Consider the following 24053-nt stretch of genomic DNA (forward strand, 5'->3'; position numbering starts at 1 on the left):
ATGAACTTTTGAAATTTCCCTCCATATCCCAGAATACAGTGCAAAATACATCCCAGTTACATCATGAATACATTAAGAAGAGGTTGGGTTACACAGATTAACATATGGAGGAGGGAGGGGTGAATATGCAGAGAGCTGGAGATATGCGCAGATAAGCACATCCTGAGAAGGCAATGGTCCATGTTTGCATAGTCTGTCACCTGGCATCGCCTGGAGGAAGGGTTTGGCAGAGTGATTTTGACTGGATTACTTGAGAGATTATGGAGGACAGGGGAGGGGTGATGGAGTCCTAGAGAAATTGAGCAAATATATTGTAGTGAAGAAGACATGCCCCCCCCTTCCGTAACACCAGGGAAAGGAACTCTTTGCAGTAATGGACCTGGATTCCTGTGAGACAGAGAGGCCTCCGTTGGACACCAGAGAGAGGCCACTGGGTAAGGAGGAAGGTGGTTTTTCTCCACTGGTCTCATTCTGTTGGTTTTCCAACTCATCTGAGGGTTCTTTTCATCTTGTTTTGGGGGGAGACAGTTGGGAACAAGGGTCCAGAGGAGGGGAGATGTATCCCTGCACAAACAAACATATGAAATGGGCACAAACATCCAAATACTCTCAGTAGGTAAGTCTTTCTCAAAGGCCCATCTGTAGTTAGAGATGCCCTGTTTCACCTGTGAGAGAAGCAGACAATCCTGGCGTCCTGCTTACCTTTTTTCTCTTGCAGGTGGCAGTAGGATGCCGGCAAGACCTCCTGATCCACGTTTTCATGGGGGCAGAAGGGAAGCAGCAGCTGTGGAACCAGATCAGGTCAGGGGAAGATGCCTTGTGGGGACAGATGCTGAGGGATGGAGCAATGTCATGGACTGGTTGGGCACAGAGGAGTGGTGGGAGGAAGCAGCCGGGGAACCAGGAAGGGAAGATGGCTCAGAGCCGAAGGAGTGGAGGTAGAAGAAGGATGAGCGGTCAGAGGAAGAAGAGGGAGAAGCCTGGGAAGAGGAGGTGTCAGAAGCTGAAGGGGAAACAGGGCTTAGTGAGCTGGGAGACTCTGTGGCAGAATGCAGTGCAGAATCAGAGGCAGAAGAGGAAGGAAGTGAGTGTGAGGAGGGAGGTCGAGAGGCTGAGGTGAGTCAGGAGAAGGAGGAGCCACCGGTCGCTCCCTCTCCTTTTGCCAGAAGCCACCCTCCCTGCTTCTCTCTCAGAGCCAGGAAACAAAAATAGGCTTATTTTAATTAATCACTGAATGCTAAAATTGTTTTCTAAGCAGTGGACAAACGAGAACAAATAGTGGCCTGGATTCACCTAACCAGCCCCATCAGATGAAAAATGGGGCCTGCGCCCCATTCCTCCCCTTCCCCCTCTCCATGCCCACCTGAACCCCTTGAATTTGGCTCTAGGCATTGGGAGGGAACCTTCCCAGAACAGCTCACGAGGAGAGGAGAAAGTGAATCCGTCCATTGAGGAAACTAGAATGTTTGGGTAGGCAGAATGACTTGAAAAACAAAAAGTGGAGTACCACCTATTTGCACACAGACAAATACCCATAATTAAAACACAGAATAAAATAAGCACCCCTAATTAAAATGTGCAGCAAAGCAATCCTATTGAAACAACACTGCAATTAACAGGAAGGAAACAACAGAGCATTGTGGAGCAGATCATATTTCTGCTGTCTCAGAGGAGGACATTTCCCTTTTTCTTTTAGGGTCCAGTGTGCTTTGAATATGTCGCTGTTCGTTTCACGGACGAGGAGTGGGCGTTGCTGGATCCTGACCAGAGAGCTCTGTATAAGGACATCATGGAGAAGAATCGTGGGATCGTGGCCTCTCTTGGTAAGGCTCCCTGTGGGATCGTCATATCTGCCTGGAAAGTCAAAAAATACGTCTATGGACCAACCTCATATATTTTCACAGAGCTCAACAGAACCCCCTATAACTCCTGGGAACCTAACACCCCCACAGTAAGAATTAACTTACAGTTTTTTCTTTGAACAATCTTCCTCAAATTATTCCTTTTTCTACCACGATTGGGCTGCTCTCAACTGTCCAGGCCATCTTCAATGTCAGGTTCAGAATTGTTAGGAAAGATAAGTAGCTTCAGGTTTTCTGTTTTTGTTTTTGCTCCTGTCAGTCTTGGGTTGACCAAAGAGACGACTGACATTGGAGATGGAGGGGATGCCATGACTGGGCCAAACAAAATTCATCTCAGAGAAGAGCTAGACTTATTGAATTTCAGGTAGAAGTAGCAGTGGTGATGATAATAATAATAATAATAATAATAATAATAATAATAATAATAATAATTTATTTATACCCCGCCCATCTGGCTGAGTTTCCCCAGCCACTCTGGCCGGCTCCCAATCAAGTGTTAAAAACAGTACAGCATTAAATATTAAGAACTTCCCTAAACAGGGCTGCCTTCAGATGTCTTCTGAATGTCAGGTAATTGTTTTTCTCTTTGACATCTGGTGGGAGGGCGTTCCACAGGGCGGGCGCCTCTACCAAGAAGGCCCTCTGTTTGGTTCCCTGTAGCGTCACTTCTCGCAATGAGGGAACCGCCAGAAGGCCCTCGGCGCTGGATCTCAGTGTCCGGGCTGAACGATGGGGGTGGAGACGCTCTTTCAGGTATACTAGACCGAGGCCGTTTAGGGCTTTAAAGGTCAGCACCAACACTTTGAATTGGGCTCGGAAACGTACTGGGAGCCAATGCAGATCTCTCAGAACCGGTGTTATGTGGTCCCGGCGGCCACTCCCAGTCACCAGTCTAGCTGCCGCATTCTGGATTAATTGCAGTTTCTGGGTCACCTTCAAAGGTAGCCCCACATAGAGCACAGAGCAGTAGTCCAAGTGTGAGATAACTAGACCATGCACCACTCTGGCGAGACAGTTCACGGGCAGGTAGGGTCTTAGCATGCGTACCAGGTGGAGCTGGTAGACAGCTGCCCTGGACACAGAGTTAACCTGCACCTCCATGGACAGCTGTGAGTCCAAAATGACTCCCAGGCTGCGCACCTGGTCCTTCAGGGGCACAGTTACCCCATTCAAGACCAGGGAATCCCCCAAACCTGCCTACCTCCTGTCCCCCAGAAACAGTACTTCTGTCTTGTCAGGATTCAACCTCAATCTGTTAGCCGCCATCCATCCTCCAACCGCCTCCAGGCACTCACACAGGACCTTCACCGCCTTCACTGGTTCTGATTTAAAGGAGAGGTAGAGCTGGGTGTCATCTGCATACTGATGAACACCCAGTCCAAACCCCCTGATGATCTCTCCCAGCGGCTTCATATAGATATTAAAAAGCATGGGGGAGAGGACAGAACCCTGAGGCACCCCACAAGTGAGAGCCCAGGGGTCTGAACACTCATCCCCCACCACCACGTTTTGGACACGGCCCAGGAGGAAGGAGCGGAACCACTGTATGACAGTGCCCCCAGCTCCCAGCCCCTCTAGACGGTCCAGAAGGATGTTATGGTCGATGGTGTCAAAGGCCGCTGAGAGCTCCAGCAGAACTAGGAAACAGCTCTCACCTTTGTCCCTAGCCCGCCGGAGATCATCAACCAGCACGACCAAGGCAGTTTCAGTCCCATGGTGAGGCCTGAATCCCGATTAGAAGGGATCCAAATGGTCTGCTTCCTCCAGGCATGCCTGGAGTTGTACAGCAACCACTCGCTCAATCACCTTGCCCAAGAATGGTAGAATTGAGACTGGGCGATAGTTGGCCAAATTGGCCGGGTCTAAAAATGTTTTTTTAAGAAGCGGTTTAATGACCGCCTCTTTTAGCAGGTCTGGGAAGGCTCCCTCACAGAGGGAAGCATTTTCCACCCCGCAGAGCCCATCGCCCAGCCCTTCCCGACTAGCTTTTATAAGCCAGGATGGGCAAGGATCAAGGAGACAGGTGGTCGGTTTCACCTGTCCAAGCAGCCTGTCCACATCCTCGGAGGTAACAGATTGGAATTGATCCCATGTAACAGGACCAGACAGAACTCTAGCACCTCCCGCCCTGGCCCTGCTCCCATGGTGGAGTCTACCTCCTTCTGAATCTGAGCAACTTTATCTGCAAAAAACTTTGCAAAAGCATTGCAGGAGATCTTGGGGTCCCTACCAGGTGGGGTCTGCTCCCCGGTTGTACAGGTGATTCCGATAGATTGCAAACCACCTGAAAAAGTCTCCTGCTGCTGTTTTCTGCAGATGCAATGGAGGCGGCGAAGAAGACCCTCTTCACCATCACTATTGCTAACATTTAGACCAGACTTGCACTCAACTTCCCATTACATTGCACCATATCGTCTTGTATACACCCAGATGATTTTCTTCTGTCATGTAGGGACAGTCTCTCCATTCTTCAATCGCCAGCTTTGGTTTAGTTTTTCCCAATTTTTCATCTAATTTCTTCATAACTGTAGCCTTGTTCACTTCATAGTACAATTTTACATCACTTTCTGGGTGACCAGTCAACTCTTTCTGCCATTTCTTTAATTTGATTATGTTTTTCAACCTCACTAAATGACCAACTTGATAGCAATCACATAAGACACTGACAAAAGTCAACCTAAGCAAGTTGTGCTTCTTTTTTCTGGTTATTTGGCTATAAGGTTTGATAGAATATGAACAAACTTTGTTTGATTGCATTGTTGATTGCATTCTTGATCAAATTATCTTTCCATTGATATATAAATTTATAATATTACTCCAAAAGAAGAACTACACTTTTTTCCAAAAGTCTTCCACAATTTTGACCACAACTTTATATCAAACAAAGCAACATTCAACAACACATCAGAATCTCATAATAAATATGTTGGTTAATGACAAACAATACAGGTAATGAACACACACCCAACTCCCTTCAGTTCTTCTCCATTTGTTCCTGAGGCTCTAATCCCTTTTTGTCTCAAATGCAGATTGTGATGAAACGGAAATCGAGAACAAAGGTGACCACGACAAAATCCCCAGAGAGGAGAAGCCACACAAAAATTTGGAGTGTGGAGAAAGCTGTAGTCAGAGCTCCAATTCCACTTCCCATCAACAAAATCTCATTGGAAAGAAAGTATCAGTGCATGGAATGTGGAAAGAGCTTCACTGATAGCTCCTCTTTCACTTCCCATCAAAGAATTCATACAGGGGAGAAACCATATCAGTGTGTGGAATGTGGTAAGAGCTTCAGGAAAAGCTCCTCTCTCACTTCCCATCAAAGAATTCATACAGGGGAGAAACCGTATCAGTGTGTGGAATGTGGAAAGAGCTTCAGTCACAGCTCCCATCTCACTTCCCATCAAAGAATTCATACAGGTGAGAAACCCTATCAGTGTGTGGAATGTGGAAAGAGCTTCACACACTTCTCACTGTGGTAAGAGCTTCAGGAAAAGCTCCTCTCTCACTTCCAATCACACAATTCATACAGGGGGGAAACCCTATCAGTGTGTGGAATGTGGAAAGAGCTTCATGAAGAGCTCCCATCTCACTTCCCATCAAAGAATTCATACAGGGGAGAAACCCTATCAGTGTATGGAATGCGGAAAGAGCTTCAGGAACAGTGCCCATCTCACTTCCCATCAAAGAATTCATACAGGGGAGAAACCCTATCAGTGTATGGAATGTGGAAAGAGTGTATGGAATGTGGAGATAAAGGCCAGTCAGCCCAGTCTCAGGTTGTTCTAACGTAGTTGGAAACCTGTTTCTGCCAACACCCAGACCTGTTCTTCCAGAGTTCCCGACCACGCCCGGCTTCTTGCTTTGGACCTCGCTTCGCCTTTGGTGGACAGTCTCCAGACCCTCGACCCAGGACCGGACTCTGACCACGCCTCACAGTAACAACCCCCCCGGGACCAGCACAGTTTGCTCCCGCCACACCCGCACTTCCCCTTCGTTGGGGTGCGTTTGGGAAGAGCCAGAAGCCATGGCCGACCAGGCAGCTGCGTTGGTGGCATTGGCCCAGGTGAACCAGGCCTTGACTCACACCGTGCAGCAGCTAAGCAATGCGGTTACGGCGCTTCAGCAGCAGTTGGATGCCTTACTGGCTCCTGGGCCTGACGTCCCAGTTTCTGGCAAGTACCCAGTGGCCCTGCCAGAGAAATTTGATGGGTCCCCAGCCAGCTTTCCCATGTTCCTCGCCAAGGCCAAGCTGTATATTCAGGGCCGAGCCCATAATTTTCCTGACGAATGGACCAAGGTGCACTTCTTGATCAGCTTGCTGAAGGACCAGGCAGCCAAGTGGGCTTTGCCATTGCTCTGGCAAGACTCTCCTTTGCTGACAGACTATGTAACCACTTGGAGACTGCGTTTGGCAACCCTATGAAGGGGAACCAAGCCAATCGGGCAATTCGTCGGTTGAGACAGGACAAGTCCACAGCCGCCACCTACACCACAGAATTTCGGCTGTTGGTGCAGGACTTGTCCTGGAATGACTCTGCACTGCGGGACCAGTATCTTGAGGGGCTTTCGGATGAGATACTGGACCAGCTGGCCACGATGGATCGCCCCACCTCACTGGACGCCCTCATTCAGCGGAGCCTGCAGATAGATGATCGGTTGAAGGACCGTTGTCAGGCCCGGGACCACCAGCAGTCCCGGCTTCTGGCTCCAGTCTTTACCAGCAGGTCCACGACCATAACCGAGTTGCCGGAGGAGCCTATGCAGCTCGAGGCAGCACGGCCTCGCCTCTCCCCCGCGGAGAAGACGCGGCGTCGGGAGGGCAACCTGTGTCTCTACTGCGGCGGAAGCAGACACTACGCCCAATCCTGTCCCGAGAAGGTGCCGACTGCCAGGAAACCACCAACCCCGGTAGCTGAAGGCCCTGCTACCTGGGGTCCCAAACAGCACATGATGGGCCCGCACCAGTGGAATTGCAACACCTCATGGTCCTGGTGCATCTATACCCCCTGGCGGGCCCTGGATTCCCACCCATGCTCTGGTAGATTTGGGGGCAACCCTCTCCTATATGGACTCTGCCTTCACCACCCATCATCAGGTGCCACTCCAGGACAAAAACAGGTGCCACTCCAGAACCGGTACAGGTGGAGGCAATTGATTCCCAGGCCATCACAGGAGCAACTGTGCCAGGCCAAGGATGCGTACAAGGTCCAGCTATGTGCACTGCTACATCTGCAAACAGCTTTAAGAGGCCTGACATGCAAGTCTCTTAAGATTTACATGAAGTCATCCATTTACAACATACCAGGTTATTATTTGTGAGGCAGCAATTATTTAGAAAAAAATTATATCCCCAAAGGGGGGAATTGTTATAAGAATTTTTTAGGTGTGTGTGTGTGTGTGTGTGTGAGAGAGAGAGAGAGAGAGAGAGAGATCTAAATGTACCAAGCAAACACATATATAAATATATAAACCACATGTCCAAAACCCACAGGAAAAGTCCTAAAGCCGTTTTGACTCTTTCAGTCACCTCAAATATTTCTCTACAAGGTTGAAGGAAATGCAGAAAGCTTCCCATTGTTTCTCTCCTTACAAATCCTGCCTTAAGGGCACATTTAAGGTGTGAATAGGGTGAGCCTGTGACCTGGCTCAGAATGAAGTATTATCATTACAAAAGAATAGCCAGCCTTCCCAGGTAATCTAGTCAAGTGGCCATTAACAGGTAACCTGGCAGACAAGGTAAAAACAACACTCAGATTTTGTTGTAGACCGCCTTTTCTGTGATGTATGTATGATGTTTCTGTTGGAAAACTTGCCCCCTCGGGTAAGGCTGGCCTCTCTCCCTGCTCCCGGGACTTGTTTACCTGTGATCCTCTCTGGCTGACATCCCGGACAGTCCAGGGAGATCTTGATAGGCGACATCCCCCAGAATGGAAAATGCACACCCCCTTTGCATACCAGCAGGAGAAAGAAGATAGTCAGAAAGGCTTTTTACATCTTGTTTATTTCTGACTGTACATAAAACCTCTTCAGTCAGTTTAAAATCCTCTTTCCCAGTTTGATGTCCTAAGACATATACCTCATTCAGCCCACATTTTACCAGCTTCCTCACATAAATATCACAGAGGACTTTGTCAAAAGCCTTACTGAAATCGAGATGCACTATTTCCACAGCAGGCCCCTGATCAACAAAGTTTGTAACTCCATCCAAAAAAAGAAAAGAAGAGATTTCTCTGGCTTGTCTTGTTTTTGAGAAAGCCATGCTTTCATCCTGTATGCTTATAATGTAAAATCTTCAGATGAAGGGCAAATACATTTTAAAGAAGAATAAATGAGGATATAGACAAGCTGGAATATTTGCAAAGGGAGGCGATTTATATATTTATTTAATCTGTAAACCACCCGACCCAGTGGTGCCGACTTGAATAAAATATTGGTGGGGGCCAGGTAAGTCCCGCCTTGCACTATCAATCACATGATGCATGCACACCATTTGAATGGCAATGTCTATAATGGCAGCGACTTTTTAAAAAAATAGTATTTTGAGCCCGTAGTTCAATTTCCAAGCAGCTCCCCTTGACCCGGAGAACACTTTTAGCATTCCATCTCCTCTACCTGTGGCATTGTTCAGCAGTGGGGAAAGTGACCTCTTCACAACAGATGTCCATTTGGTATGGCCCTTTCCAGGTTTTTCCTGCCTCTTGTGTTTGTCTTTCATTTGTTCTCCTGTGTGTGTTGCCAGTAGAAGCCACAATTCTGTGGGTACTCTAGGTGGTGCAGAAAGCACCTAGAAGCTCCCTAGAGGTTGAAGTGCCGATCAAACTTCAGTTTTGTGCTCTATAAATTCCGATTAGGAGTAGTGGGGGTGGTTCAGATTCTGGGGCAGTGCTTTTGGCCAGCAGAGGGAATCACAGGGCCAGGCTACTTTCCCTTTAAAGCAAATTTGGGTCTCCAGCTGTTTTTGGACTACAACTCCCATCATCTCTAGTTAGCAGGACCAATGGGGAGAGACGATGGGAACTGTAGTCCGGGAGCTGCTGGGGACCCAAGTTTGGAAAGGCCTCCTTTAAAGCAACTTTTCCATTTTGCCCGCAAAGATGGGACCTGTCCATGTTTGTATCTTCTTGTATTTTGTTTTCCTCATGACCTTTGTGCAGTTTTAAAAAAATTCTTAAAAGGGCAAATTGAAAGCGAAATTGTATGGCAAGTAGCAGAAGAATAAAAGGTTGCATTTGAAAAAAAACACAAAGAAAACCTGGGGGTGGCATCTTTAAATATTTTATGGGAGGGGGGGGCAAAGACCCCTAGGAATTTAAGAGTGGCTGTATTCCCTACACCCACATGTCTCAGAATGCTTAGAACATAAAAACACAACATAAAAACACAAAACATCACATGTTAAAATAGCATTAGATGTCAATAAGAAAAAGGTCTGGTTAAAAAGGTGTAGATTTGCCTGGCTCCTAAAGCTATATAATGGTTTTTCCGACCTTTGTATGGATTCTTTGGTGGGAAGTGAGTTTAGAGCTAACAGTGAAGCTCTTTCCACATTCCATTCACTGATAGGGTTTCTCCCCTGTATGATGTCTCTGATGCTTAGTGAAATTGGAGCTATGAGTGAAGCTCTTTCCACATTCTACGCACTGATAGGGTTTCTCCCCTGTATGAATTCTTTGATGGGAAGTGAGATGGTGGCTGTGAGTAAAGCTCTTTCCACATTCCACACACTGATAGGGCTTCTCCCCTGTATGAATTCTTTGATGGGAAGTGAGATGGGAGCTACATGTGAAGCTCTTTCCACATTCTACACACTGATAGGGTTTCTCCCCTGTATGAATTCTGTGATGGTCAGTGAGATGGGAGCTCTGACTGAAGCTCTTTCCACATTCCACACACTGATAGGGTTTCTCCCCTGTATGAATTCTGTGATGGTCAGTGAGATCGGACCTCTTCCTGAAACTCTTTCCACATTCCACACACTGATAGGGTTTCTCCCCTGTATGAATTCTTTGATGGGAAGTGAGAGAGAAGCTAAATGTGAAGCTCTTTCCACATTCCATGCACTGATAGGGTTTCTCCCCTGTATGAATTCTTTGATGGGAAGTGAGATGGGAGCTATGAGTGAAGCTCTTTCCATATTCCACACATTGATAGGGTTTCTCCCCTGTATGACTTCTTTGATGATAAGTGAGAGAGGAGCTATCAGTGAAGCTCTTTCCACATTCCACACACTGATAGGGTTTCTCCCCTGTATGAATTCTTTGATGATAAGTGAGAGAGGAGCTACAAGTGAAGCTCTTTCCACATTCTACGCACTGATAGGGTTTCTCCCCTGTATGAATTCTGTGATGGTCAGTGAGATGGGAGCTCTGACTGAAGCTTTTTCCACATTCCACACACTGATAGGGTTTCTCCCCTGTATGAATTCTGTGATGGTCAGTGAGATGGGAGCTCTGACTGAAGCTCTTTCCACATTCCACACACTGATAGGGTTTCTCCCCTGTATGAATTCTGTGATGGTCAGTGAGATCGGACCTCTTCCTGAAACTCTTTCCACATTCCACACACTGATAGGGTTTCTCCCCTGTATGAATTCTTTGATGGGAAGTGAGAGAGAAGCTAAATGTGAAGCTCTTTCCACATTCCATGCACTGATAGGGTTTCTCCCCTGTATGAATTCTTTGATGGGAAGTGAGATGGGAGCTATGAGTGAAGCTCTTTCCATATTCCACACATTGATAGGGTTTCTCCCCTGTATGACTTCTTTGATGATAAGTGAGAGAGGAGCTATCAGTGAAGCTCTTTCCACATTCCACACACTGATAGGGTTTCTCCCCTGTATGAATTCTTTGATGATAAGTGAGAGAGGAGCTACAAGTGAAGCTCTTTCCACATTCTACGCACTGATAGGGTTTCTCCCCTGTATGATTTGATGGGAAGTGAGATGGGAGCTATGAGTGAAGCTCTTTCCACATTCCACACACTGATAGGGTTTCTCCCCTGTATGAATTCTTTGATGACAAGTGAGAGAGGAGCTACAAGTGAAGCTCTTTCCACATTCTACGCACTGATAGGGTTTCTCCCCTGTATGAATTCTTTGATGGGAAATGAGATGGGAGCTCTGACCCAAGCTCTTTCCACATTCCATGCACTGATAGAGTTTCTTTCCAATGACATTTTGTTGATGGGAAGTGGAATGGGAGCTCTGACTGCAGCTTTCTCCACACTCCAAATTTTTGTGTGGCTTCTCCTCTCTGGGGAATTTTTCGTTGTCACCTTTGCTCTCAATTTCCAATTCATCACAATCTGCAATGGAGACAAAAAGGGATTAGAGCCTCAGGAACAAATGGAAACAAATTGAAGGGAGTTGGGTGTGTGTTCATTACCTGTATTTTTTGTCATTAACCAACATATTTATTATGAGATTCTGATGAGCTGTTGAATGTTGCTTTGTTTGATATACAGTAGTGGTCAAAATTGTGGAAGACCTTTGGAAAAAAGTGTATTTCAGAGGTTTGCTGGCTCATAGCACCACTTCATTTGGAGTAATTGTCGAGAACCAGCTCGACATCAGTAAGAAAATCAGTCTCACACCAAGATGACTTGAAGAAAAAGCTTTGGCTTTTGCCGTAATGTTTATTGTGTCCAGTGAAAATAATACATCCTCTCTCCTCCAGCACAGAGCTTGTTCTGTCTGGTACTCAAAAGTAACAATCAAAAGGAATGCAACCTTGCCCTTGCCCACAAACAAAGAGAGTGTTATGCTACGTGAGCCAATCATTTAGTCTAGCATGAGGTGTTCACGTGCTCATCATGCTCTTAACAATATCTCGGGCTGCAAAATCACTCTGCAATAATAAGAACTCTGCTCATGCTCTTATGTACAAGCAATCATTTCCCCACATGCCCTCTTTTCTTGTTTATATTATAAGAGGGACGCTTAATCAGAATCGCATTCCCATTACCCAAGCGTTTATATTTTGCAACATAAATTCCCCTTGTAAATAAAACCAACAATACATGCAATTACAATCAATAATATTTTTCTTAACCATACTCCATTAGGTAACCAAGAAAATAAGCAATCCCATGGATCAAAACCTTCAGGTGGATTCAAAGGATTATGGGCTATCATTTGTTCCATATAATAGTAGCGGAGATATTGGTCGATTGATCAGTTATATACATACAACAATGAGAATGAATTAAGGCATAAATTCCACCTTTAGAGGCAAAGATTACATTTAAAGCATAAAAAGTTTATAAAACAACTTCTCTTATTTCTGACATTTCTGTGTTAATCATTTTTAAAGCCAAGATAGTAGAATTAAACAAGGCTTCGGTTGAATTTGCCAATCTATGCAAATCACGGTAATTCATCCCTACACTTAAAGAGGGAAAAAGGGATCTAGAGATGGCTGTTCCTGTATAATGAGAAATAGGTGATTATACTTCCCTTCTGTTACGCAAACGAACCTCTGGGAGCTTATCTATCTTGTATATCAGGGGTATCACTATTCCTAGAGTGTAGGTTCCAGAAAAGGCAAAGGGGATTTTTTGTAGGCTTTTGTGCCACAAAATAATCATAAATCAGATGGAAGCAAACATGTAGATTTACTGCTTTTTCTCATCCAGTTGAACCAAACATAAAAATCTCTACACGCAGCTTGTTGTTCATAAGTCATGTAGGTTGTGACATTATTAACTAAAACTTTTGGCCTATCACTCATAGTGGTAACATTAAGAAAACAAGAAGATCCATTAACATACTCATAGGTCCAATTACAATATGGATAATGACCTAAAATTTTTTTTTTTTTTGCTATTATGATTAAAACGAAAACAATAAGGCACTATTTTTACAAGCGATAAAAAAAACTGGGGGTGAACTTATACGATTATCCTTCATATTATTGCTAATCTTATATGAAGCATTTACTGGAATGCTAGAATACCACCACCAAAAAAAAGGTTCAAAGCTTTGAGAAGCTTTTTAAAATCATTTTTCTCAGCAGCTAAAAAGCACTAGCCAAGCATATTCCGCTTGCTGTAACTAAAAAGATTGCAACAAGGTCGAGAACAGAGCCCATTGTCTTTGCAAGCCTTGTTAAAGAACCATATTGCAACTTGCTTTCTGTCCGGGAACCATGCCAAAGCACAAAAATGAAACAACTGGAACACACTGAAATCCCCTCACCCCCTCCCTTGCCAAGAGTCCACAATAGTTCCAAGACAGCCCTCTGTACATGCTCAGGGGAACACATCATAAGGCAGGACTCCTGAGGGAGGAGAAAAAATATATATATATCTGGGGGGTAAAATCCAAGTGATGCCAATAAGGATGAGAATGGTAAATTATTCCAATGGCTGTTTCCGAGCAACCTGTGTGATATTTCGTGGCTCGATTATTGGCATGTAAAAACCACAATCCAGAAGAAGTCACACAACCATTTCTGCAGACACAGACTGCATCAAAAGGAATGACTGTGGGAGATTTAGCGCATACCGTGCACTTCTCAAGCTTGAGAAATGGGCAACGAAAAAGATTTAGCCAGAACTTTAGCATTTTGATGAAATACAGAATGACTTTCAAATGGGTCTGAAAACAATGAAAAAATACCATTCTTCAAAGCATGGTCTGCCCGGGCATTACCTTCTGCCAAATACCCTGGGTGGCCAGTGTGAGATCTGAGATGGGCAACATAAAACTGACAAGTTCTAGCTTGTACCAAGTTCTGCAAAGTGGAAAACAATGTAAACAAATTTTGATCAATAGCAGGAGTGATATAAGACAATGGTAAGACATTCAAAAGATTATATACATACTGAGAATCCACAGTGAGATTGAAAGGGATATTAGCAAACTGCTGAAATGCCAAAATTACAGCTGCCAATTCAGCACGTTGTGCTGAGGACTGCTCAGTAGTATACAAACTTTTCCATTCCCCCTCCTCTTCCCATACCACCACCCCTCTGGATTTGTTACCATCAGTGAACACAGTAAGGGCGGAGGGTAAGGGTAGGAGGGACAAAGCAGTTCGCAAGACATAACGTAGCCCTGTAAGAAAAGACAAACGAGGGTCTCTAGGAGGATTGTGAATGATATTTCCCAAGAAATCAGCAAAAGCTATTTGAGTAGAAACGGCTGTCATCATCAGATGCTGAAATTCTTCCTGGGAGAAGGGCAGGTACATTGACTGTAAGTCCATTCCAGAGAGGGCAAGGGCTCGATGTCGGCCCTTAGCAACAAGGTCCATGACGCTGTTGGGTGTAGCATACACGTTCCACGGAGGAGTATGAGGCAGGTGAAGCCACTCCACAATAGACACAGTCCCAGGCTTCTGGCCTGTGGTGTACAATATAGCTGTTGGAAGGAGCGGGGTGGCAAATACTGCAAGTGATAATTGTGCCATGGAAAGAGAAGGAATCCTGTCCACCATACATCTGCGGAGATGGTTGTTCACAGTGGTTAGAGCCTCTTCCATTGCAGAGGTGACTGTGATCTTGTCTGCTGGATCCTTATGTCCTTTAAGGGCAGAAAATAGTGAAGACAAAGTGGAGGTGGGCAGGTCCAAATAACTCTTTATCCGATTCAGCTGTCCAAGAATTTGTTGTAAAGCCACCAATCTAAGATAACCAGGAAACTGTAGTTGAGGCGTAACTGGAATGGCTGCAGATGCTGTCAGCTTGTGTCCCAGATACGTAATGGGTAAAGTCCGCTGGATTTTTTTCCTTAGCCACTGTCAAGCCAACAGGTTTTATCCTTTGCAGGATTTTGGGACACGGAGGAGAACCAAGCCATGGCTAAAAGATGAGCTTTGTGCGTCTCAGTGCCCACTGACTGGCAGGCTGTAAGGATAGCAGCAATGGCTATATTTGGCGTTGTCATCAAAAGGCGCAGGGCTTGCTTACAGTCCTCATTTGCATTAGCAAACGCAAGCTGGCGTACAGTCAGTTCTTGTGCTGCCAGGTCCTGAACTTGCCGCTTGAAGGTATTATACAAGCGATCAACAAATTGTCCATAGGGCTTTGCAGGGCCCTGTCTGACGCTCCCCCATCGGCCATTGCGCTCATTCTTGTCATCAGGGACTGAGGCCAAAGCCTCTTGGGCAGCAGTTGTAGTGGCCTCCCAATACTGAGGATCAAGAGTTAGCTGTTGGGCAATGGTAAGAAAATTGCCTCCTCCCGTCAGCCCATTGAGAACATCAGTTTGGGTCAGCATGACGGGGGCTGGGGGTGCAGGAGCAATCACAGGAAAGAGATTTGGAGTATCAGAATCAAAAGGCAACAACGGAGCAGCAATACAAAGAGTCTCTTCTTGGAGAGGAGTAGTAACGGGAGGTGCAGGAAGCGAAGAATGCGGAGAATGCAGGGGAGGGAGGACAGGAGCCTTTGGTGGTGCATATACAGCAGAAGGCGGCAATATAGCAAGGGAAAGCGGCAATATAGCAAGGGAAAGTCGGCAGGCAAAGGAACAGATGCAGCAGCCAAAAGGAGATTGGCTGGAGTCAAACTTTGCTGTTGAGACTGAAGGTCAGCATCTGAGACGAGAAGGCTGTTGCTGGCCAAAAGAGATTTAAGGTCTTCAGAAAACTTTTCCTGTGGTGCTGATAGAGACGTCCCCATGATCGCAAGAGTAGCAAAAAGAGCAGGGAGCACTTACCAGAGGGATCCACATGGGATGAGTAGGCGCCTTAACCCTGTCCGGGCGATGTAAGTGCTGATAAGTCCATAACGTAGTCCAGAATCACACACACATGGGAGCACTCACCAGGGATCCACTACGTGGATGAACGACGCGTCTGCAGCCCTTGCCGGGTGAGGTGAGAGCTGAACGTTGTAAAACAGCATGAAGTCCGAGATAAATCACACGCACGCGGTCCGAAAGAGACTGCCCCACAATGCCAGAAGGAAAGGGAGCACTCACCGGGATCCGAAGCGGATGAAAGACACGTGGTGAGCGCTGAACGATGAGAAACAACGTGAAGTCCGATGGTAGTCACACGGGGCACCAAATGTCGAGAACCAGCTCGACATCAGTAAGAAAATCAGTCTCACACCAAGATGACTTGAAGAAAAAGCTTTGGCTTTTGCCGTAATGTTTATTGTGTCCAGTGAAAATAATACATCCTCTCTCCTCCAGCACAGAGCTTGTTCTGTCTGGTACTCAAAAGTAACAATCAAAAGGAATGCAACCTTGCCCTTGCCCACAAACAAAGAGAGTGTTATGCTACGTGAGCCAATCATTTAGTCTAGCATGAGGTGTTCACGTGCTCATCATGCTCTTAACAATATCTCGTGCTGCAAAATCACTCTGCAATAATAAGAACTCTGCTCATGCTCTTATGTACAAGCAATCATTTTCCCACAAGTAATGTCATAAAATTATATATCAGTGGAAAGATAATTCGATCAAGAATGCTATTGAGATTGCAATCCAAGAAAGTTTGTTCAATTACCCGTATTCTATCAAAAGTATAGCCAAATAACCAGAAAAAGAAAGCACAACTTGCTTAGTTTGACTTTTGTCAGTGTGTTATGTGATTGCTATCAAGTTGGTTGGTTTTGTGTGTTCTTTCATTTAGTGAGGGTGCAAAACATAATAAAATTATAGAAATGGCACAAAGAGTTGAGTGGTCCCCAGAAAGTGAGTAAGAGTGTACTATTAAGTGAAGAAGGCTACAGTTATGGAGAAATTAGAAGAGAGATTGGGGAAAACTTAACCAAAGTTGGCCTTTCTATATTTTTGAAGAGGTATAAGGAGACTCAGTCACTACAAAACTTGTTAAGGCAGGAAATGTGTACAAAGGCAAGTGATGATGGACGAGTGGAGAGACTGTGCCTACATGACAGAAGAAAATCATCTGGGTGTATACAAGATGACATGGCACAATGTAATGGGAAGTTGAGTGCAAGGACTGGTCTAAATGTTAGAATTCTAAGGAAAAAGCCTTTGTTATCTCTCAAGCAAAGGTTGAAAAGATTAAACCCATATTAACTGGACAGCGGAAGAATGGGACACTACCTTACTTGACAGGTTGTCTCAAGATATGGCAAAGAGAAATTTCCAAATTCCTGTGGGAAGGGAAGAAACCTAGGATTAAACACCTGATCTTAATAGACATAAAAGAGAGAGGAGGCTTTTCCCTACCCGACCTAAAACTTTACTACGAGGCAGCCTGTTTCACCTGGCTAAAAGGATTGGTGCACGTTGCAGGATCCGGACCTCCTGGACCTGGAAGGTTTTGAGAATCGTTGGGGATGGCACGCCTACCTGATATATGGAAAAGCAAAAATTCATAAAAAATTTACCAACCATATAATAAGAAAGTCACTCTTTGCTGTATGGGAAAAATATAAAGACCTGATGGAGCCTAAAGCCCCGTGGTAGACTTCTCCAATAGAAGCCATAGCAGTAAAACGGAAAAATACTCAGGAAAGCTGGCCAACATATAAAATACTTCTAAAAAATGAAGATAACCAAACAAAATTAAAAAACTTTGAGGAAATAAGAGAACACATTTCAGACTGGTTCCAATACCATCAGTTATTTGAAAAATTTAAATCTGACAAACAAAAGGGGTTCTCAACAGAAATGTCCCGATTCGAATCTGATCTTGTAAATTCTAAAAGAAAAACTCTTTCCAAAACTTATCGACTCCTCCTTGACTGGATAATCAAGGAGGAGGAGGTAACAGTGGCAATGGTGAGGTGGTCCCAGGATTTTGGCCATTCAATAACCATGGCCCAATGGGAAAATTTATGGAAGATCAATTGGAAATTCACAAACTTACACTATTAGAGAGAACTTTCAAAAAATGCAACATTGGTGGTATCTAACACCATGGAGACTTTCCAAAATGTATAAAAATGTGTCAAGTAACCGTTGGAGATGCAGAGACTCAGGAACATTCTACCATATGTGGTGGATATGTAGGAAAATACAGGTATTCTGGGAGAGTATACATGCAGAACTGCAAAAAATGCTAAAGATCTCTTTCAATAAAAAACCAGAGGCCTACCTCCTGGGAATAACAGATTTGGATATTCCACAAAAGAGGAAGGGTATCTTTTTATATGTGACGGCGGCAACAATAGTTTTGATCGCAGCAAAATGGCAGAGTAATGAAATCCCCTCTATACAAGATTGGATCCAAAAGCTGACAGAATATGCCGAATTAGATGGTTTATCAGAAAAAATAAAGAATAAATCAAAACAGGAATTTGTTTCAAAATGGGAGGTTTTCAAAGAATATCTGAAAAATAAATATAGTAGTTTAAATTCTGTCGCAGCATTCGAGGAACTTCAGTAATAGTTGCAAGGAAGATATAAGAAATTAGATTTATTAAGAATAAGTTTAATTATGATAAAAATGTGTATTGGCAATAAGTAATATGAATTTGAAATATGGAATAGACGGGAGGTTGGGTCTTTAGTGTTAAGACCAATAGATGTTTTATTGTTTGCTAAGAAAATTATGTGTCTATGGTTATTTTTGTAATTTGTGTGTAATTTGGTATTTGTGTTTTTTTTCTTTTTTCTTGTTATATAAATAAAAAAAATTATATTAAAAAAAAAGGACACTACCTTGCTTGGTAGTGATGGCATGAAAAACGCGAGTTTCTTTAATCGGAGAAGAGGAGAAGAATCAGAGAAGATTTACATCCTACTTGCATTACACCGACTGTGAAACACCCAGACAGTGTGATGATCTGGGGTTGTATGGCAGCAAAAGGTGTGGGCAGAATTTGTGTCATTAATGGGAATATAAATGCAGGAAAATGCATAAACGAAATACGTGAGCCCAAACTGAAGTGTTCCGCAGGTGATATTTTCCCAGATACCGAAGCATTTATATATTTTTAGCAGGATTCAGCTCTATGTCATGTTGCTGCTGTGTGCAAAAGGTACATTCAAGATAATGATATTTCACTGCTGGAATGGCCTGGGAATAATAATAATAATAATAATAATAATAATAATAATAATAATAATAAATTTTATTTATATGCTGCCCTCCCCAGCCGAAGCCGGGCTCAGGGCAGCTAACAACAATAAAACAGTACAACAGTACAACACAACACTCTAAAATCATTCATTATAAAATTAATTCAAATCAAACCAATGGCAACTATTGGGCCAGAGCTCCGTGAAGATTGCCGAAGGAGGGGGTCAGGCTGTGCCCTGGCCAAAGGCCTGGTGGAACAGCTCTGTCTTGCAGGCCCTGCGGAAAGATGTCAAGTCCTGCAGGGCCCTAGTCTCTTGTGACAGAGTGTTCCACCAGATCGAAGCCACAGCCAAAAAAGCCCACAGTTGAAGCCAGCCTAACCTCTCCGTGGCCTGGGACCTTCAAGATGTTTTTATTTGAAGACCGTAAGTTTCTCTGTGGGACATACCAGGAGAGGCGGTTCCATAGGTACGAGGGTCCTAGGCCGTATAGGGCTTTAAAGGTTAAAACCAGCACCTTAAACCTGATCCTGTACTCCACTGGAAGCCAGTGCAGCTGGTATAGCACCGGATGAATGTGATCTCGCAGCGAAGACCCCATAAGGAGTCTCGCCGTGACATTCTGCACCCGCTGGAGTTTCTGGGTCAGTCTCAAGGGTAGCCCCATGTAGAGTGAGTTACAATAATCCAGTCTGGAAGTGACCGTCGCGTGGATCACAGTGGCTAGGTCAGGGCGAGAGAGGTAAGGAGCCAACTGCTTAGCTTGGCAAAGATGGAAAAATACCGCCTTTGTTATAGCTGCAATCTGTGCCTCCATGGAAAGGGAGGTGTCGAAGATTACACCCAAACTCTTAACAGATGGTGCTGGCACTAATTGTGCCCCCGCAAGAGATGGGAGTTGCCCCCCCAATCCCATATCGTCCCGTCCCAGCCACAGGACCTCTGACTTCGAAGGATTTAGCTTCAACCGGCTCCCACGTAAGCATCCAGCCACAGCTTCCAGACATCTGGTCAGTGTGTCTGGGGCCGAGTCAGGATGGCCGTCCATCAACAGATAGAGTTGGGTGTCATCAGCATACTGAAGGCATCCTGAATAGCCCACACTTTAGTCCATACTGAATAGCCCACACTTTAACCCAATCAGAAATCTTTGGAGCCGACTAAAGAAACTTGTTATTCAGAAGCAACCCAGCAATAAAGCCCAATTAGCAGAGGCAATAATTCAGTCTTGGTTTCACATTATTACAGCTGCAGAACTAAAAACTTGGTTCACTTCAAGTGAAGGCGTTGTATGGCCGTAAGTAAAGCTAAAGGTTACCAATGGTTACCAAAGATTTCATGTTTTTTCTTTATGACTGCTGTTCTAATAACAGCAGTCTGCTGTTCTAATAACAGCTACGCTCCAAAGAATTAGAGAGCTGGAGCTCTTCTTGGAAGCAACAGAGCACACCGTCTCCACCAAGGAGGAGACAGGGGACTCCCCTGAGAAGGAGTCTAGTTCACCAACACAGGAGCCAGATATATGGAGAAACGTGACTCAAAGAAGTAGGAGGCCCAGGGTTCACTCTGATTGCTTAGAAATACACAATCGCTTTGAGGTCCTCTACCCTAGCATGGAAGACGAAGAGCAGACTCCATTTGAGGATCTCTCCCTCATTACAGTCGATCAGGTATATGAAGACGAGCAGCAAAGTCAGTCCTCAGGGAATGTGCAGGCGACCTTGGAACGGACAGCTCACGGAAGAACCCCGACCAAACCCAAGAGGAGGCGTGTAGTGGTGATAGGGGATTCCCTACTGAGGGGAACAGAAGCAGTGATCTGTGGGCCTGACAAGATGTCTCGGGAAGTGTGCTGTCTCCCCGGGGCTAAGATCCAAGATGTAACTGAACGACTGCAAGGAATCATAAAACCCACTGACGAATACCCCTTCCTCTTGGTTCATGTGGGAACCAACGACACTGCAAGCAATAGCCTCCAGAAGATCAAAAGAGACTACAAGGCTCTCGGCAGGAAATTGAAGCAACTAAATGCACAAATTGTCATCTCATCTGTCCTCCCAGTTGAACGACGTGGCCCAGGGAGAGAGGGGAAAATAGTGGAAGTGAACAGCTGGCTTCGCAAATGGTGTAAACAGGAACGGTTTGGATTCTTAGATCACGGACTGCAGTTTCTTGAAGATGGACTTCTGGCAAGTGATGGGCTGCACCTCACAACGGTTGGGAGAAATGTTTTTGCAAAAAATCTCAGAAACCTCATCAGGAGGGCTTTAAACTGACTAATGTGGGGGAGGGAGACAGTGCTCCTGAAGGTAGGAGTCTATCAATTAATGAAGATGATCATCCAAATGTCATAGACCAAATGGAGCAAACAGCACGCGGACCTAGTGGTGAGAGGAAAAAATCCTTAAATAAGAGACACGGGGGAATGAGTAATGGACTTCAATGTCTGTACACTAATGCGCAAAGCATGGGAAATAAACAAGATGAGCTTGAGCTCTTGGTACAGCAAACTAAATATGACATAATAGGCATCACTGAAACCTGGTGGGATAAGTCCCACGATTGGAATGTAATAATGGGGGGATACAATCTATTTCAGAGAAACAGACCAGACAAGAAAGGAGGAGGAGTGGCGTTATATGTCAGGGATGTGTATACCTGTGAAGAGATCCAAGATTTAGATCCTCAAAGCCAAAGTGAGAGCATTTGGGTCAAAATTAAAGGAGAGAAGAATAACAGAGACCTCATTGTGGGAGTTTACTATAGATCCCCAAGCCAAACGGAGGACATAGATGATGCCTTCCTGGAACAGATGGCCAAGCATGCAAAAGGAAGGGAGATAGTAGTAATGGGGGACTTCAATTACCCAGATATTTGTTGGACGTCAAACTCAGCCAAGAGCATAAGGTCAAACAGATTCCTCACTGGCCTTGCAGACAACTTCATTGTCCAGAAAGTGGGAGAAGCAACAAGAGGAACAGCCATTTTAGATCTGGTCCTAACCAATGTTGATGACCTGGTTAGTGGGGTAGAAGTGGAAGGATCATTAGGCGCGAGTGATCATGCTCTTCTGAAGTTTACTATACAGCGGAAAGGAGTAGCCAAGCATACTAGGACTCAATTTCTTGACTTTAAGAAAGCCGACTTCATAAAACTTAGGGAAGTGCTGGGTGAGATCCCATGGACAACAATACTAAAAGGAAAGGGAGTTCATGATGGCTGGGAGTTTGTTAAGAGGGAGATACTAAAAGCACAACGTCAGGCAATACCAATGAGACGGAAACATGGAAGGTGCCTAAAGAAGCCAGGGTGGCTATCTAAAGAACTTTTAACTGAATTAAGATTAAAAAAGGATGTGTACAAAAAATGGAAAAGGGGGGGAAACCACCAAAGAGGAATTCAAACAAATAGCCAGCATGTGTAGACACAAAGTCAGAAAAGCTAAAGCACAGAATGAACTCAGGCTTGCTAGAGAGGTTAAAAGCAACAAAAAAGGCTTTTATGGGTATGTTCGTAGCAAAAGGAAGAACAAAGAAACAATGGGGTCACTCAGAGGAGAAGATGGTGAAATGCAAACAGGGGACACAGAAAGGGCTGAACTACTCAATGCCTTCTTTGCCTCAGTCTTCTCCGATAAAGAAAACAATGCCCAACCTGAAGAATTTGGAGCAAATGATTCAGCAAAGGAAACACAGCCCAGAATAACTAAGGAGATAGTACAAGAATATTTGGCTAGTTTAGATGTATTCAAGTCTCCAGGGCCAGATGAACTGCATCCAAGAGTATTAAAAGAACTGGCAGATGTGATCTCAGAACCACTGGCAGTCATCTTTGAGAATTCCTGGAGAACAGGCGAAGTCCCGGCAGACTGGAGGAGGGCAAATGTTGTCCCTATTTTCAAAAAGGGGAAAAGAGAGGACCCAAATAATTACCGCCCAGTCAGTCTGACATCAATACCAGGGAAGATTCTGGAACAGATCATTAAGCAAACAGTCTGTGAGCACCTAGAAAGGAATGCTGTGATCACCAATAGTCAGCATGGATTTCTGAAAAATAAGTCATGTCAGACTAACCTGATCTCGTTTTTTGACAGAATTACAAGCCTGGTAGATGAAGGGAACGCAGTGGATGTAGCCTACCTTGATTTCAGCAAGGCATTTGACAAGGTGCCCCATGATATTCTTGTAAAGAAGCTGGTAAAATGCGGTCTTGACTATGCTACCACTCAGTGGATTTGTAACTGGCTGGCTGACCGAACCCAAAGGGTGCTCATCAATGGTTCCTCTTCATCCTGGAAAAGAGTGACTAGTGGGGTGCCACAGGGTTCTGTCTTGGGCCCGGTCTTATTCAACATCTTTATCAACGACTTGGATGATGGACTCAAGGGCATCCTGATCAAATTTGCAGATGACACCAAACTGGGAGGGGTGGCTAACACCCCAGAGGACAGGATCACACTTCAAAACGACCTTGACAGATTAGAGAACTGGGCCAAAATAAACAAGATGAATTTTAACAGGGAGAAATGTAAAGTATTGCACTTGGGCAAAACAAATGAGAGGCACAAATACAAGATGGGTGACACCTGGCTTGAGAGCAGTACATGTGAAAAGGATCTAGGAGTCTTGGTTGACCACAAACTTGACATGAGCCAACAGTGTGACGCGGCAGCTAAAAAAGCCAATGCAATTCTGGGCTGCATCAATAGGAGTATAGCATCTAGATCAAGGGAAGTAATAGTGCCACTGTATTCTGCTCTGGTCAGACCACACCTGGAGTACTGTGTCCAGTTCTGGGCACCACAATTCAAGAAGGACACTGACAAACTGGAACGTGTCCAGAGGAGGGCAACCAAAATGGTCAAAGGCCTGGAAACGATGCCTTATGAGGAACGGCTAAGGGAGCTGGGCATGTTTAGCCTGGAGAAGAGGAGGTTAAGGGGTGATATGATAGCCATGTTCAAATATATAAAAGGATGTCACATGGAGGAGGGAGAAAGGTTGTTTTCTGCTGCTCCGGAGAAGCGGACACGGAGCAATGGATCCAAACTACAAGAAAGAAGATTCCACCTAAACATTAGGAAGAACTTCCTGACAGTAAGAGCTGTTCGACAGTGGAATTTGCTGCCAAGGAGTGTGGTGGAGTCTCCTACTTTGGAGGTCTTTAAGCAGAGGCTTGACAACCATATGTCAGGAGTGCTCTGATGGTGTTTCCTGCTTGGCAGGGGGTTGGACTCGATGGCCCTT

At 44.9% G+C, this 24053-nt stretch overlaps 3 protein-coding genes across 9 annotated transcripts in view; 2 read left to right on the forward strand and 1 right to left on the reverse strand.

Annotated features, from left to right (window-relative positions):
* Nucleotides 1-24053, forward strand: part of LOC309530321 (uncharacterized protein) — a 275292-nt gene that overhangs the window by 90655 nt on the left and 160584 nt on the right. For 4 of the 7 annotated variants that reach the window (XM_082219142.1, XM_082219141.1, XM_082219140.1 and 1 more), the window contains exons 3-4: nucleotides 353-446; nucleotides 719-801. The exons of 2 other annotated variants lie outside the window; for them this stretch is intronic. In XM_082219142.1, the coding sequence (XP_082075268.1) occupies nucleotides 353-446; nucleotides 719-801 (177 nt within the window). The remainder of the gene's footprint in view (nucleotides 1-352; nucleotides 447-718; nucleotides 802-24053) is intronic. One more of the 7 variants, XM_082219144.1, reaches the window with a different exon arrangement.
* Nucleotides 1-24053, reverse strand: part of LOC309530344 (uncharacterized protein) — a 187212-nt gene that overhangs the window by 48283 nt on the left and 114876 nt on the right. The gene's annotated exons all lie outside the window — the stretch shown is intronic.
* LOC309531560 (uncharacterized protein) lies at nucleotides 1430-5341 on the forward strand (the record flags this gene model as incomplete). Its single annotated transcript, XM_082221152.1, has 2 exons — nucleotides 1430-1823; nucleotides 4892-5341. The coding sequence occupies exons 1-2, from the start codon at nucleotides 1716-1718 to the stop codon at nucleotides 5339-5341; spliced, it is 558 nt and encodes a 185-aa protein (XP_082077278.1). The 5' UTR covers nucleotides 1430-1715.

Source organism: Podarcis vaucheri, assembly GCF_965113315.1.
Source record: "Podarcis vaucheri genome assembly, chromosome: 4".
Classification (NCBI taxonomy): Eukaryota; Metazoa; Chordata; class Lepidosauria; order Squamata; family Lacertidae; genus Podarcis; species Podarcis vaucheri.